The following is a 13,992-nucleotide window of genomic DNA, read 5'->3' as shown; positions in this document are numbered from 1 at the left end:
CCCGGTCCAGTTGCAGCCGCAGGAGATCAGTCCGCCTCCCACCGCCAACTTGGATCGTTCCAACGACAAAGTGTATGAGAATGTGACGGGATTGGTCAAAGCTGTGATTGAGATGTCCAACAGGATTCAGCCTGCAGCCCCAGAGGAGTACGTGCCCATGGTCAAGGTACGATCCACTTAGTCTATGGAAGAGGCCAGACCTCAGAGTCCCATGAACTTTATCCTGCACTGGTTCACTCACTAGTTATTTTAAGTAATGAGTATTTATTAAATTGTGTGTTTGTGTGTGTGTGGCAGGAGGTGGGTCTGGCTCTGAGGACTCTGCTAGCGACAGTAGATGAGACGATCCCTGTGCTGCCACCCAGCACACACAGAGAGGTAAACACACACTCTAAGTACAAAGCAACACACAAAGTTTTACTCTGCTCGACTTCGAATGCACGCAGCACGAGTAATCATCACAACGGAACCACAACACATGACGTCATCTTAATAAAAGTGAACAAACAGCGTTTCTGTCAAAGCCTCCAACACAAACGACACAACTCTATGAATATGTTTCATTGACGTGATTCATCAGCTGCTGTTTCTGTCGTCACAGATCGAAATGGCTCAGAAGTTGTTGAATTCCGATCTGGCCGAGTTGATAGCGAAGATGAAGCTGGCTCAACAGTATGTGATGACGAGGTGAGCACACGACCACACACGCTGCTGGACGCTCTCATAATAAACCATGTTGTTGTTTCACACTCGCCTTGTGTTTCCCCCGCGCAGTTTGCAAAAGGACTACAAGAAACAGATGCTAATGGCGGCTCACGCCCTCGCAGTGGACGCCAAGAACCTCCTGGACGTCATCGACCAATCACGACTCAAGATGATCACCCAGACACGCCCACATTAGCCCCCTGGGGATCCAATCAAGCCTGGTTGCTGATGATGATGTTGCAGTGGCGACGGAAGAGAACTTTTAGATGGATATCAGTGACGGACGGATGAAAAATATCGACTGACTGAAACAATCATCTCCCTCTTACCTTCATCACGTCGTTTCCCCCCCGGCAACACTCTATTGGTCGATATTGTGTTGTTTTATACTTTTTGTCGTATTATTTTTTTTGCTTTTGTATCCAGATAAACGCTCGTCTCTCTCGTCACGTATCCTGAAAACACCAGTAAAACTTTTTTAAACCTTTGAGTCAAGCAGAGGCTCCTTCTGCAGGACCGTACGGATGTTTGGGGGAATTGGACGCACGCCGTAAACACAACACTAACACTCTCCGCACCGGCAGGACGTAATAACTGGAACTGAAGAGCCAGAACGACGAGGATAATGAAGACGATTTCATAATGTTGTTGTTTAAACATTCTTTTTATATCACTATTGATTATTACTTCTCTTCTCAGCCTGGACTCTCGCAGTAAGTCGACAGCTACTTCAGCCTTCTCTAAACGTGTACGTGCACAAATGGATTTACACTACAGCTGCTCGTTGTGATGTCATGATTTCATCTCTTCTTCTTTTTTTATTATTTCCAATCTTCCTCCCTAAATATTTCTATCTCAGGCATCGAGGCATAAAACATGAAATATGAAAGGTGAATTTTTGAAGAACAAACTAAATGTCTTTTTAATGGTTAAAGAACATTTGGAAAAAACTGCCACAGGCCACTTTTTAAGTTAACTACTTAGTAAATATACAAAGAAACTATATTTTTAACACATTTCTGAGGCGCAAGTGAAAAAGGGAGATGGGTGAACGGGGGTGGGAGTGGAGTGGAGAGGTGGAGGAGGGGTTTTCTTTTATTTTCATGGAGGTGCTAATTGTATCAGTCGTCCTGTGCCAAATGAACTGATACCGACTTTAAAAAAAGGAACATTTCAGTTATGATACTTGGAAGGTTTGTCAATGTGTATTTGAGTCTTAGACTGAAAATAAAGATGGACGACATGACAGCTTTCCAAAAGTGAAGCCAAAACGCCTCGATCGCTCCCTGCTGGCTGGCTGTAGTATAGTTTGAAAATACTGCGTCCTCCATGTGAGTCTATGGGACATGGACCAAAGTCAAAGTCGATTGGACAAGCTGGTGTATCTTCAGGATTTCGCTGCCGTGACTGCTTCTAGACTCCAACTGAACAAGATGGCAGCGATTTGTGTTCGGGATATTTTGGCTTCACTTCTGAACAGCGGGAGGACGTGAAGACTTCTCGTCCATCTTCACAAACAGTCTGATTCGAGCCTAATGTGTCGTCATGTCCATCATATTCTTGGTTCCTTTTGTCTTCACTTTCATTTTCGCTCAACAATATGCATCACAACATTTCAGTTTCCTTAGTTTAGGGTCTTTAAAAACTTATTTTAGGGGTGAAATGCAGTTGCAAATTCATTTATGATTGGCTAAAAGTCAATTGAACTTAATTTGTGAGAAGTACCTATCTGCCAGAATCAGGTTCCAGCAGTTCAAGTGTTATTACACATTAAATACCAGCATTTATCTCCAATACTCAGCAAGGAAACTTAAAATATGAAGAATTCTAAACAGAGTTTGGTGGATCGGTTATACCAGCAGCTCATCTGGATCAGGAAGCCGGGGATCATGGGTAATATCCATCTTTCAGTTGTGTCAGCGATTAACAGGCTTTGTTTTTGTCTGTGATAACAACTAATTAAGTAATCACCATGTGTGGCTGCAGAGGGCGCTGTTGCTCTGTTGAAGTCACGTGTCTCTAAAAACTTTGGGCTGGAGACTGAAATAGGATTTTTGTTTTTAAAATTGTGTCCAACAGGATTTGCTCTTATTTCTACCCTCCATGTCTTCCTCTATCTTTCTACCTCCTCTATTGGAGTTATTTATACCCTTTTTATTCCTTCTCCTCTTCTTATCTGCCCCCCTTCTTTTCTCCTCTTCCTCTGTCCCCTGCGCTCTGTCCTCCTCTCCTCCCTCTCAGATTCTCTCTCTCCATTCCACTGTTCCCTCTCCCCTGAGGTGAGCGGTATTCTCAGGAAGGAGCCACATGTACAGTTGCTAAACCAAGCAAATAAAAACACTGTTATCATGAAGTACTTCTATCAGCTGTCGTCTTTTATTAAATTTTTCATATTTTTGTCTTTTTGTGCCCTTTTTGCTTCTGAACAATGTGTGGAAACCTATTATAAATATATAAATATATTTCTTTATACGTATCTGCTGAATTACTTTCCAAACCCTTTATAAGTTTGAATTCAGACTTAGTTTGAAATACATGTCACCACAGTTATGTCAGAATGACCAGAAGGTATAGATTAAGAATTGTATTTCACATTTATTATAGTAAATCTATCAATTTGAAATATAATAACCTATAATGACAGTGTGTTTTTAGAAACTTTGCTATTAAGTCAATAAACTGCAATCTCATTTCTGGAAGGTTTTTCAGACCCTTTGAGTCAGAAGCCAAAACTGTGGCCATGTACGTCCAGTGTGCTTTCATTAGAACTTGATTCTCAGCTGTTCTCCATCAATCAAGCCTGAGTGAATAGACTGAAGCTCCCTGGGATCAGAGGAACAAGACCAGTTTAGCAAACATGAGGGAAATGATGCCCGAATTTGGCTCTGTGCAGTGAATCAGCCTCCAGCTCCGAGACGGGAGGCACCAAGGTTGATACTCGGGGCGATGACCCACACATCCAGCACTAGAACAAGCTATCTCTCTCTGACTGTCTCAGAGCGGCTCAACCAAAAGCTGGACTCTAACCCCCGGTGAGCATCTGTGACCAGCTCGATCCTTCTCCCCTCATCTGACGGAGCTCCAGAGGATCCGTTTGGAAGTTTGTTCAGAGCAGCAGAAACACAAAAGATCACTTTCCTCCATCTTTTATCGAATTTAAACACACAAAATAAAAACTAAATGTGTTTCCGCCCGGTCTCGAACCGGGGACCTTTCGCGTGTGAGGCGAACGTGATAACCACTACACTACGGAAACTGATGACACTGTGCAGGTCGTCAGTATACATATATTTTATGCTAGCATTGCGATACTAAGGTATTTATTTATACATTTATTTAATTATTCTTTTATTACTATTATTCTTTTATTATTATTATTATTTAATTTATTTATACTTAAGTCATGTATCGTCCTCCATACCATATTGCGAAGGTGTATAAATGTATAGTACAGTGTAGTGATACGTTTATTCCTTTGCGGCGTTCTAAAACAGATCGTATTTAATGAACACTTACATTTTAACTTCCTTCAAAAATGATGTTGCCGTGACCCGGATTCGAACCGGGGTTGCTGCGGCCACAACGCAGAGTACTAACCACTATACGATCACGGCTGGCCATCGGCGCGGATGCGGCTCAAGTGATCTCAGAGGTATTTTCTACACAAATTGCTGTTATTAAATAATTCGTTAATTAATAAAAGACTATTGTATATTTAATTTCACACGAACAATTCACAACAGCTCATTATTTAATTCAAACATAAAGTGTAGGAGTAGGAGTGAATTTAAATTCACTCTATGGTTTGAATCCAGCGTCTCGGTGACGTCCCGTCTCGCGAGACTCCCGCAAATCCCGTCCAGGCGACCCAACCCGGAAGCGAATGACGGAACTCTAACAGATCCACCTCTCGCTCCACGGCTCGTTGTGTTTCGCCCGCAGTTGCTGTTGTTCGGCCTGGATGGAGACCGGAGGACCCGGGGCCGAATGTGAACGAGAGGGACGATGTTGAAGAAACGATGTCGTCGCGTTTAACGACCTGGAAGACGCGCGTGGAAACCGGCCGAGCGAGCGACTGACTGACTGACTGACTGGTGGATCGAGCACCGGTTTGTTTCCCATCTCTTCACAATACGAGCAGCGATAGTGTTGTAGTCTTATAAACACCTGAAAACAAAGACTTTGGTCTACGACATTTGAAAAGCGAAGAAGCCTGCGAGTGTAAATCATCCCAAGGCTTTTTTAGAATTGTTTTCTAACGTCCCTACAATTTGTAAAATGGTGGTAAGTCACCTCCAGCTGTGAATAACTGCTGGTTATGATCTGTTACATCAGGAATATGGATGAAAAGAGTTGTCTATGAGTCTGACAGCTATTATTATTATCTTATCTTATAACCGCTGCAGGAAATCATGTCAGTGTCATGTTTCTGTCAGGCCTCTGCGCCCATGACTACACACGAGGACCCGCTGGTATCTCGTCTGTCATTGCTTCTTTTTAAAAGTCAGTGTCCTATAACAATGACAAAAACCAGTGGAACCAGTTCTACCCTCTGCTTAGTGTCAACCTTCACCGTGGAGAAGGAAAGAGAGAGTGAAGATAAGTTTTGTCGGAGGCACATACATGATGAGAACTTTATTTGTTGATAGATAGATAGAAAGATGGATACTTTTTTAATCCCGTGGGAAATTTAGGTCATACATAAACCACATATACATAGGGAGAACATATTACAGATACAGGGATGGGTCTGACCCTATGGTACAGAATGCAATGATTGTGTCAGTGTCCAGTAGGAAAGTGTTCCTTGTGCTGCTGGAGTACAAAAAATATATATATATTAAAAACACAAAAAAATATATATATATAGAAGATGGATACTTTATTAATCTCATCTCATCGTCATCCGCTTATCCGGGGTCGGGTCGCGGGGGGAGCAGCTCAAGCAGGGGGCCCCAGACTTCCCTTTCCCGGGCCACATTGACCAGCTCTGACGGGGGGATCCCGAGGCGTTCCCAGGCCAGTGTTGAGATATAATCTCTCCACCTAGTCCTGGGTCTTCCCCGAGGTCTCCTCCCCACTGGACGTGCCTGAAACACCTCCCAAGGAAGGCGCCCAGTGGGCATCCTTACCAGATGCCCGAACCACCTCAGCTGACTCCTTTCTAAGTAAAGGAGCAGCGGCTCTAATCCGAGTCCCTCACGGATGACTGAGCTTCTCACCCTATCTCTAAGGGAGACGCCAGCCACCCTTCTGAGAAAACTCATCTCGGCCGCTTGTACCCGCGATCTCGTCCTTTCGGTCATCACCCAGCCCTCATGACCATAGGTGAGGATAGGAACGAAGATCGACCGGTAGATCGAGAGCTTTGCCTTGCGGCTCAGCTCTCTTTTCGTTACAACGGTGCGGTAAAGCGAACGCAATACCGCCCCCGCTGCTCCGATTCTCCGGCCAATCTCACGCTCCATAGTACCCTCACTCGCGAACAAGACCCCGAGGTACTTGAACTCCTTCACTTGGGCTAAGGACTCATTTCCTACCCGGAGTAAGCAATCCATCGGTTTCCTGCTAAGAGTCATGGCCTCAGATTTAGCGGTGCTGATCCTCATCCCAGCCGCTTCACACTCGGCCGCCAGCCGATCCAGTGAGTGCTGAAGGTCACAAGCCGATGATCCAATGAGGACCACATCATCCGCAAAAAGCAGTGACGAGATCCTCAGACCACCGAACTGCAACCCCTCCCCACCACGACTACGCCTCGATATCCTGTCCATGTATATCACAAACAGGATTGGTGACAAGGCGCAGCCCTGGCGGAGACCAGCACCCACTGAGAACGAAACTGACTGGCTGCCGAGGACCCGAACACAGCTCTCGCTTTGGGAGTACAGGGATTGGATGGCCCTGAGGAGAGACCCCCTTACCCCATACTCCCGCAGTACCTCCCACAGTTTCTCCCGGGGGACCCGGTCATACGCCTTCTCCAGATCCACAAAACACAAGTGGACCGGATGGGCATACTCCCAGGCCCCCTCCAGGATCCTTGCGAGAGTAAAGAGCTTTATTAATCCCGTGGGAAATTTAGGTCATACATAAATCACATATACATAGGGAGAACATATTACAGATACAGGAATGGGTCTGACCCTATGGTACAGAATGCAATGATTGTGTCAGTGTCCAGTAGGAAAGTGTTCTTGTGCTGCTGGAGTGGATAGTACAAAAAAATATATATATAAAAACAAAACAAAATATATATATATATAAAAATATGTAAGTGGTAAAGTCTGTGCATGGGGCTAGTATAGCCAGATGCTCAGCAGGAAAAAAATTGTTGAAATACAGATGGAACTGCCTAAATGATAATGGAGATAAAGGAACCCCAAAAAACTGGCAACCCACATGAATTCAGGAATATGTTTTTATGATATAATTATGTTTTAAGAAGATAGACAGAGTCTCAGACATACTTTTGGCTCGCTGGAAAAAATACAAACCAGACCACCCATCACTACTTCTCTGGGAGCAAACGTCCAAAAAGCTGGGGGAAAGCCTATCTGGAAGTGTCCTTAAACATCACACCTCACTCTAATCCTCCATCTCTGACTCCTCCTCCACAGACGCATGGCCTCTCTCCCCTCAGGTAGCATCTCAGCGCGGGCATCATGTTTTTGAAGACGTCGTTCACCACCCTGGTCGTGGGCCTGTTCGTGGTGTACGTGCTCCACACCTGCTGGGTGATGTACGGGATCGTGTACACCAAACCCTGCGACAGCCCCAGTGGCGACAACTGCATCACACCCTTCCTGGCAGAGAACCCGAAACTACAGGTCAGTGAAGTAGACGGATGGTCCCAGCGGTCCATCGGCTTCGATTCCACTTTGTGTTCTATTCAGCTGTGTGTGGCTGGTTTGGTGTAATTGGCAGTGTAGGAGTAATGTCTGAAAAATAGAAAAACAAATGAAATATGTTGAAATAATAATGTATAAACACCTTTTAATATGTCTGTCTGTCTGTTTATTAGTTAAGTATCTACACTGCACTGCGGCCCAATGCAGAGGGAGGACACACCCTGATCCACAAGGAGGAGAACTTTGACGTCAACAGCAAGTTTGAAAGGTTTGTGGGAAGATTTGATTAGTTTATATAAAATCCTCTATTATATAGTTCTTTTCATGCTTAATCACAAAGTGCTTTCCAAGTGGGAAATATGTAGAAATTCCTATGTAATATAAGTGTGGCTAACAAGATAATAAGTAAGATAAAATATGGCAAGAAGAAAAATCTGAGGGCTAAATATTACTCAGGGGCTGACAGGAGAATGAATATCCGTCATATTTATACAATAAACACTTCATTCATCGTCTCTCCTCTCTTTCTTTCCCTCAGGATAGTAAATGTCTCCCTCCCTAAGAAGACCCGTAACAATGGAACGTTATTTGCACTGATATTCGTGCATCAGGCCGGCATCACTCCTTGGCAGGACCCTCGGCAGGTCCACCTCGTGGCTCAGCTCACCACGTACATGATCCCCAAACCGCCTGAGATCTCTCTGATATCCGGGCAGGATCAAACACTGGTATGCATGATCAGGTTCTCTCACTAAATCATTCTCTTTATCAGTCCGAGAGATACTGCACACGTGTGAGTCCTATCTAAAGAAAATGTTCTTCTTCACGTTACAGGGTCTGAATGAGGAAGGCCAGGTGAACAAACCAGGTAACCGTGCAGCAGGGGGCCGAGCAGGAAGTGGAGCCTCTTCCATGTCGGATGACCCGGTTTCCCACTGGCGTACGCGCCTGACACTTAACATCGTCAGCGACCACTTCGTGTTCGAGAGGGAGAACCTGCCGAGTGATGTCCACAGATACCTCAGAGCGTAAGATAAGAAACTAATGTTGGTCGCGTTTTGGATTCCCCCGACCAATGGAGACCACAAAAGTCAGTTTTCTTTGTCTATGTTCCAGATTCCAAAATGGTAAGAAGATGGTGTATCTACCTCTGCTGTTTGTCGATGAGCTCAGCAACCGGGTCAAGGACCTCGCGGTGAGTTCTCCCTTCTAAATAAATATTATGTTACACACAGCAACTGACTCGCTGGTGGTTAAGGTCACAGTTCACTGGGTCATTCTTTTTAATGGAGACATTATTCAGACCTATATTAGTTTGTTTTCATCGAACCTCAGCTATGAAATGCTTCCTGCCTCAGAATAATATCAATAAAAAGTCTTTGATGAGCTGACGTGTGTGTGTGTTCATTTGTTTGTGTGTGCAGGAGATCAACAGCACCTCCACCGAGCTTCCTCTGACCATCTCTTACGACGCCATCTCTCTGGGGAGGCTGCGCTTCTGGATCCACATGCAGGACGCTGTTTTCTCCCTGCAGCAGTTCGGTAGGTCCCCCCCCCCCCCCCCTCTCTCTCTCACTCTCAGTTTGATTATTTCTGTCTTACCACCTCCATGTTTCTCCAGGTTTCACAGAGAAAGATGCTGATGAGATAAAAGGGATCTTTGTGGACACCAACCTCTACTTCCTGGCTCTGACCTTCTTTGTAGCAGCGTTCCATGTGAGTCTGACTTCAGATCCTCTCCCACATGAGAGCCACATTCCACTGGACTAAATACAAGGGAAGAGAGCTCAGAGACAATTGACCTAATGCACAAGTCTAAACATTGTATGATTTTCCATTCTCTCCGGATATAAAATCAGTATAACAGACCAAACAATAACGATTTAAACAATCCTACATTCGTATTCTGCCCCATCATCAGTTATTGATTCTGATTTACTTGCGTTCGTGAGAGAAAATCTTTTACCCTCTTCTCACATTTGACCCTGAACTTTTGCTTTTGTAGCTTCTCTTTGACTTCCTGGCGTTCAAGAACGACATCAGCTTCTGGAAGCAGAAGAAAAGCATGGTGGGAATGTCGAGCAAAGCAGGTGGGTCACTTTGTTCTCTCCGCCAATATTAGACTGGGAGGAAACGCTAAACAGATTTCAACGTTGTGAAATCTGGAGCTTCAGCTGCAAACAACAATTTTGTTTTGACTGATTAAAGTTGCAGCGGGGCCACATGTTGTGTTTGTTGGCTGACTGCTAACCGCAAACATGGGCCATCTGCCAAATGTCAACATGACACAGTTTAGCTTAGGAATTAGTTTATTAGGTGGCAGTACTTTTATCTTTGCTCTATTAAGTGTTATCCATCGACCACGTGATTCATCAGTGGTGTTTCACTAACAAAGTGTGAAATGTTATTTCTTTCAGTGCTGTGGAGATGTTTCAGCACCATCGTGATCTTCCTCTATTTGTTGGACCAGCAGACCAGCCTGCTTGTCCTCATACCTGCTGGTGTCGGCTCTATCATTGAAGCAAGTGCACGCGCGCACACACACACACACACACACACACACACACACACACACACACACACACACACACTATTTCACAACTGCGCAGAGATTCAGATCTATTCAAAAACAAATGGGACATTTAAATATGTTTGTCATTATTTTGACTTTGGAGTTAACAAAGTTGGGGGAAAATTTTCCAACTGCTGGTTTAATGATAACCGTCTTATTAAATATTCTGTGGATTGAATGTCATCTTTGTTTAAATTCTTTGTTTTGTATATGACACCTATACGAAAGTTTAATATTTACAGAATAACAGTTTAGATGTCTTTCTCCTTGATTGAAAGAAACAGTACTCGTAATAAAGGAGATATTAAGTGGGATTTAAAAATGGTTAATTTTGGATATTTTATTTTTTGCAGGTATGGAAAGTGAAGAAGGCTTTTAAGATTCAAGTTTTCTGGAAAGGAGGCAAACCAACATTTGTGGTAGGTGTATGTGTGTAGCGTGTAAGTGAGTGTTGGTCTTTTATTGTCTGTCTGTGTCTTTTTCTTTGGATCTTATGATGTCACGGTGGTGCAGATTGTTTGAAAATGTGGTCAGAGGATTTTATTTTGTGTTCTGTTTTAACAGTTTGGCAAAATGGATGAATCTGAGAGGAGAACAGAGGAGTATGATACTCTGGTAAGACAAACATACATAGATAACCATGACTTTAACTATTTAATACAGGTTTTATAAGCTAATCATCACATGCTTTTTGTTTCTCTATAGGCCATGAAGTATCTGTCCTACCTCCTGTACCCACTGTGTATTGGAGGGGCTGGGTATGCTCTAGTATACCAACGATACAAGAGGTGTGTGTGTATGAATAACAAGCACAGTATTTACTACACAACTAGTAAGTGTGTTGTATTTATGCCATTGTTTATCTCTCTCTCCCGGTCATAGTTGGTACTCGTGGTTGATCAACAGTCTAGTGAATGGTAAGCCCACACACACTTTGAACTGATCAATTCATAACGATAAATCAATGCTCTTCATTATTTAATTCTAAAGAAAAGGCTAATAATCGTGTTTTGTAACCTCTACAGGTGTATACGCCTTTGGCTTCCTCTTCATGCTTCCTCAGCTGTTCGTCAACTATAAGGTCAGTTTGTCCCAGATACTGGATTTTATAATATTTCAGAAAGAGAAGAGCTTTCTGAAGGAGACACCTTGTGAGTATCAGGCAAGATAAAAATGAGGCGAAATCTTGATTATGAGAAGTGTACATTTTTTGCTTTATTATGAAACTGTGACAGAACAAATCAGAATATGTCGAGCTGCCACAGTCTTGATAGTTAATGGGAAATTGATCATTCATGCTGTTTTAAAAAAGAGATAATAGATTGAGTAACAAAATAAGTAACATTTTCCAGATGTTCGCTCTCACTTCTTAGAAACAAACATTACACTAACTTGTTTTTCTCTGTTTTATTGTGCAGCTGAAATCTGTGGCCCACCTGCCGTGGAAAGCCTTCATGTACAAGGTGAGAACAAAAACCTCGACAGTCAGTGAAATGACGGATGAAAGTGGTTTCAACACACATTACTTATTTACTTAATGAGCATGTATAAGTACAACAGTGTTTATGAAGTGGGCTTCATTTACAGTTATGTTCTTTTCATATGTTAATGATGGGATTTGGGACAGAATTCCGTTTTTATCCTTATCCTGTTTAACAAAGGAGGATTTGTTCGCTGTTGTGTAAAATATATTTGTGTTGATATTTATCAATTGATCTTCTACAGGCTTTCAACACCTTCATCGACGATGTGTTTGCCTTCATCATCACCATGCCAACGTCTCACAGACTGGCGTGTTTCCGAGACGATGTTGTGTTTCTCATTTACCTCTACCAGAGATGGTAGGTGGACACACACACACACACACACACACACACACACACACACACACACACACACACACACACACACACACAGACTCAAACCTGTACTTCTGTCTTTCTTAGGACCCTCTGTAACATATTCCATTTCTCCTCTGCCCTTACCTTAACTCTGAATCTCTAAACCTCTGCCCCTGTCTCTCTCCTCAGGCTCTACCCAGTCGACAAGACAAGAGTCAATGAATACGGGATTTCTTATGACGAGAAACCCAAAGAAAAAAAGCCTCACAAGGACTAAAGAGGAAACACAGATAATTGTTTTCCATGAACTGGAACCTGCAGGTTCAATCTTCTGTCCTCTGCTCTCTCCCGATCTCATCTGGTGTCAACTGAGCTGGTTCAATGGTCCAGGTGCAAGTGGGGAAACGTGTGTTTTGTGTCATCAGTTATTTGTTAATGGACCAATTGCCTCAAAACGCTTGTTGGTTCTGATTCTTTTTTCATCTCCACGCCGTCCCATAGTGCGAAAGGTTCAAAGGAAAGTTCAACATCTGCTTATCTGGCTTTTGCCGTCTGGAGAGGTGTTGTTGTTTGTTTTGCAGTGTGTGACAGGTCAGTAACATCGATAAGTTAATCTTTAACTCTTTTTGAACTGACGTAACAAAAGGGAACATTTTATATGCAATGCTGCAAGAGTAAAACAAGGTGCCACACCTTTTTTAAGATGAAACTGCCCCTTGAGGAGCTTTAAATATGATATGGAATCAAACCTAAAACAGCCTGAGACTGAACGTAACTGCTTCGAGGAACCAACAACTAAATACATCCAGGAGTTTTAACACGAGAGCTGCTGAGTTCATCAAAGAAGCGTCATTCATTCAGACAGCATTTCAATGTTATATCAATTCAATTTGGATTAAACCACTTTGAACTGTGGACTAAAATGAGAAAAGGCGTTTTCACATTAATATTAATATTCCATATGTATCAAGTCTGATACATTACAGCTTTCAGAAAAATCCATTCCCCAGTCATAATTACAGCTTAGGTTTCGAAGTGAAATCAATTTACATGTCAGAACCTGGTAATAAGTGTGACTGATATAACATGAAATCAGGAAAATGAGTGACAATGAAACATAAATGGATTTTTTGTTAAAAAATACCCGATGTGCTTTCCTAGATATTGTATGAAATTGTCCCAAAGGGCTTTCAACAATTTATTTTCCTCTTAGAAAAGATAGATATGTAGAAATTTCACATGTTTTATCCAGAATTATCACATGAACAAAGCAAACATAAATTCCAAATGTCACCTACATTTTAGAGTGATAATATACAGAATATGTTTTTGAAATGACTGAGGCCTAACATGGGAAACAATAAATGCATCACTTAAATAATATACTTTTAATCTATGCACGTAAAAGACGGCTGCAGATAAGAAGATTCAGATTTTTTGCCACGGTGATAAGGATGGATTCCTGTAAAGTTTTTGGAATCTTAACATTCCAGAATCTGCTAAGTTGAACGTGTCTGTGTCTCTTGCTCTGTCCACATGTTAAATGGCTCTGGCTTCCTCTGCACTGTAACAGGAGGACACCTCTGAGAGCCAGGCTGTCCTTTACGTCCATTCTAGTTTTGTAGTTGCACCTGCTCAAGTATTTTTCACGTGTCAGGGCCAAGAAAATCTGATAGTGCCAAAAGTGAAATGGATTCTTTGAACTGCTTTGTACAGCCACCATAAATAGACACTCACATTAATGGTGGGGAACGGGTAAATGTTCGAGACTTGTGGAAAGTATTACTACATCTGGATTTACACAGTCACATTTTAATACTTTCTTCCATAGTTGAATTATCAGAATATATTTTGTCTGTGCTCGGAGATTCAGTGCAGATTTTCCTTTTTTCCTGTGCGAGTGCATCCAGGAGAGATGCACTGCACATTTGCCTTGAAAATGATTTTGCTTATTGTGATGTTTGTGTTTTTGATTGAGATGTAATAAAATAACTGACTGAATATTACTGGTTATGGATTTAAT

The 13,992-nt window shown here is 42.6% G+C and overlaps 2 protein-coding genes and 2 non-coding genes across 11 annotated transcripts in view; 2 read left to right on the top strand and 2 right to left on the bottom strand.

Moving 5' to 3' along the window:
- Nucleotides 1-3,061, top strand: part of ptk2aa (protein tyrosine kinase 2aa) — a 56,979-nt gene extending 53,918 nt beyond the window's left edge. For all 8 annotated transcript variants that reach the window (XM_053446020.1, XM_053446021.1, XM_053446022.1 and 5 more), the window contains 4 exons: nt 11-166; nt 298-378; nt 602-687; nt 775-3,061. In XM_053446020.1, coding sequence (XP_053301995.1) covers nt 11-166; nt 298-378; nt 602-687; nt 775-901 — 450 coding nt within the window. In that variant the 3' untranslated portion in view covers nt 902-3,061. The remainder of the gene's footprint in view (nt 1-10; nt 167-297; nt 379-601; nt 688-774) is intronic.
- An 827-nt stretch (nt 3,062-3,888) lies between these two features.
- Nucleotides 3,889-3,961, bottom strand: trnav-cac (transfer RNA valine (anticodon CAC)). Its single transcript has one exon. It is a non-coding gene; the product is annotated as a tRNA-Val (tRNA).
- Nucleotides 3,962-4,247: 286 nt separating this feature from the next.
- Nucleotides 4,248-4,319, bottom strand: trnah-gug (transfer RNA histidin (anticodon GUG)). Its single transcript has one exon. It is a non-coding gene; the product is annotated as a tRNA-His (tRNA).
- Nucleotides 4,320-4,565: 246 nt separating this feature from the next.
- On the top strand, nt 4,566-13,970 carry clptm1l (CLPTM1 like). The gene is made up of 18 exons (XM_053446029.1): nt 4,566-4,814; nt 7,326-7,535; nt 7,730-7,824; nt 8,095-8,284; nt 8,391-8,584; nt 8,673-8,751; nt 8,981-9,098; nt 9,178-9,272; nt 9,562-9,646; nt 9,974-10,077; nt 10,482-10,547; nt 10,693-10,743; nt 10,834-10,916; nt 11,011-11,045; nt 11,154-11,209; nt 11,547-11,591; nt 11,854-11,969; nt 12,159-13,970. The coding sequence occupies exons 2-18, from the start codon at nt 7,371-7,373 to the stop codon at nt 12,244-12,246; spliced, it is 1,665 nt and encodes a 554-aa protein (XP_053302004.1). The 5' UTR covers nt 4,566-4,814; nt 7,326-7,370; the 3' UTR covers nt 12,247-13,970.
- Nucleotides 13,971-13,992: the final 22 nt, after the last annotated feature.

Source organism: Pleuronectes platessa, chromosome 18 (assembly GCF_947347685.1).
Source record: "Pleuronectes platessa chromosome 18, fPlePla1.1, whole genome shotgun sequence".
Lineage (NCBI taxonomy): Eukaryota > Metazoa > Chordata > Actinopteri > Pleuronectiformes > Pleuronectidae > Pleuronectes > Pleuronectes platessa.
The sequence above is the reverse complement of the archived record's forward strand: the minus strand, read 5'-3'. Positions and strand labels throughout refer to the sequence as shown.

What these genes read in the sequence shown, in the direction of transcription:
- clptm1l (XM_053446029.1), top strand. Translation starts at nt 7,371, where the DNA reads ATGTTTTTGAAGACGTCGTTCACCACCCTGGTCGTGGGCCTGTTCGTG. An exon ending in GTGTCGGCTCTATCATTGAA is followed by an intron (nt 10,078 to 10,481) that starts GCAAGTGCACGC and finishes TATTTTTTGCAG; the next exon opens with GTATGGAAAGTGAAGAAGGC. An exon ending in GGAAAGCCTTCATGTACAAG is followed by an intron (nt 11,592 to 11,853) that starts GTGAGAACAAAA and finishes GATCTTCTACAG; the next exon opens with GCTTTCAACACCTTCATCGA.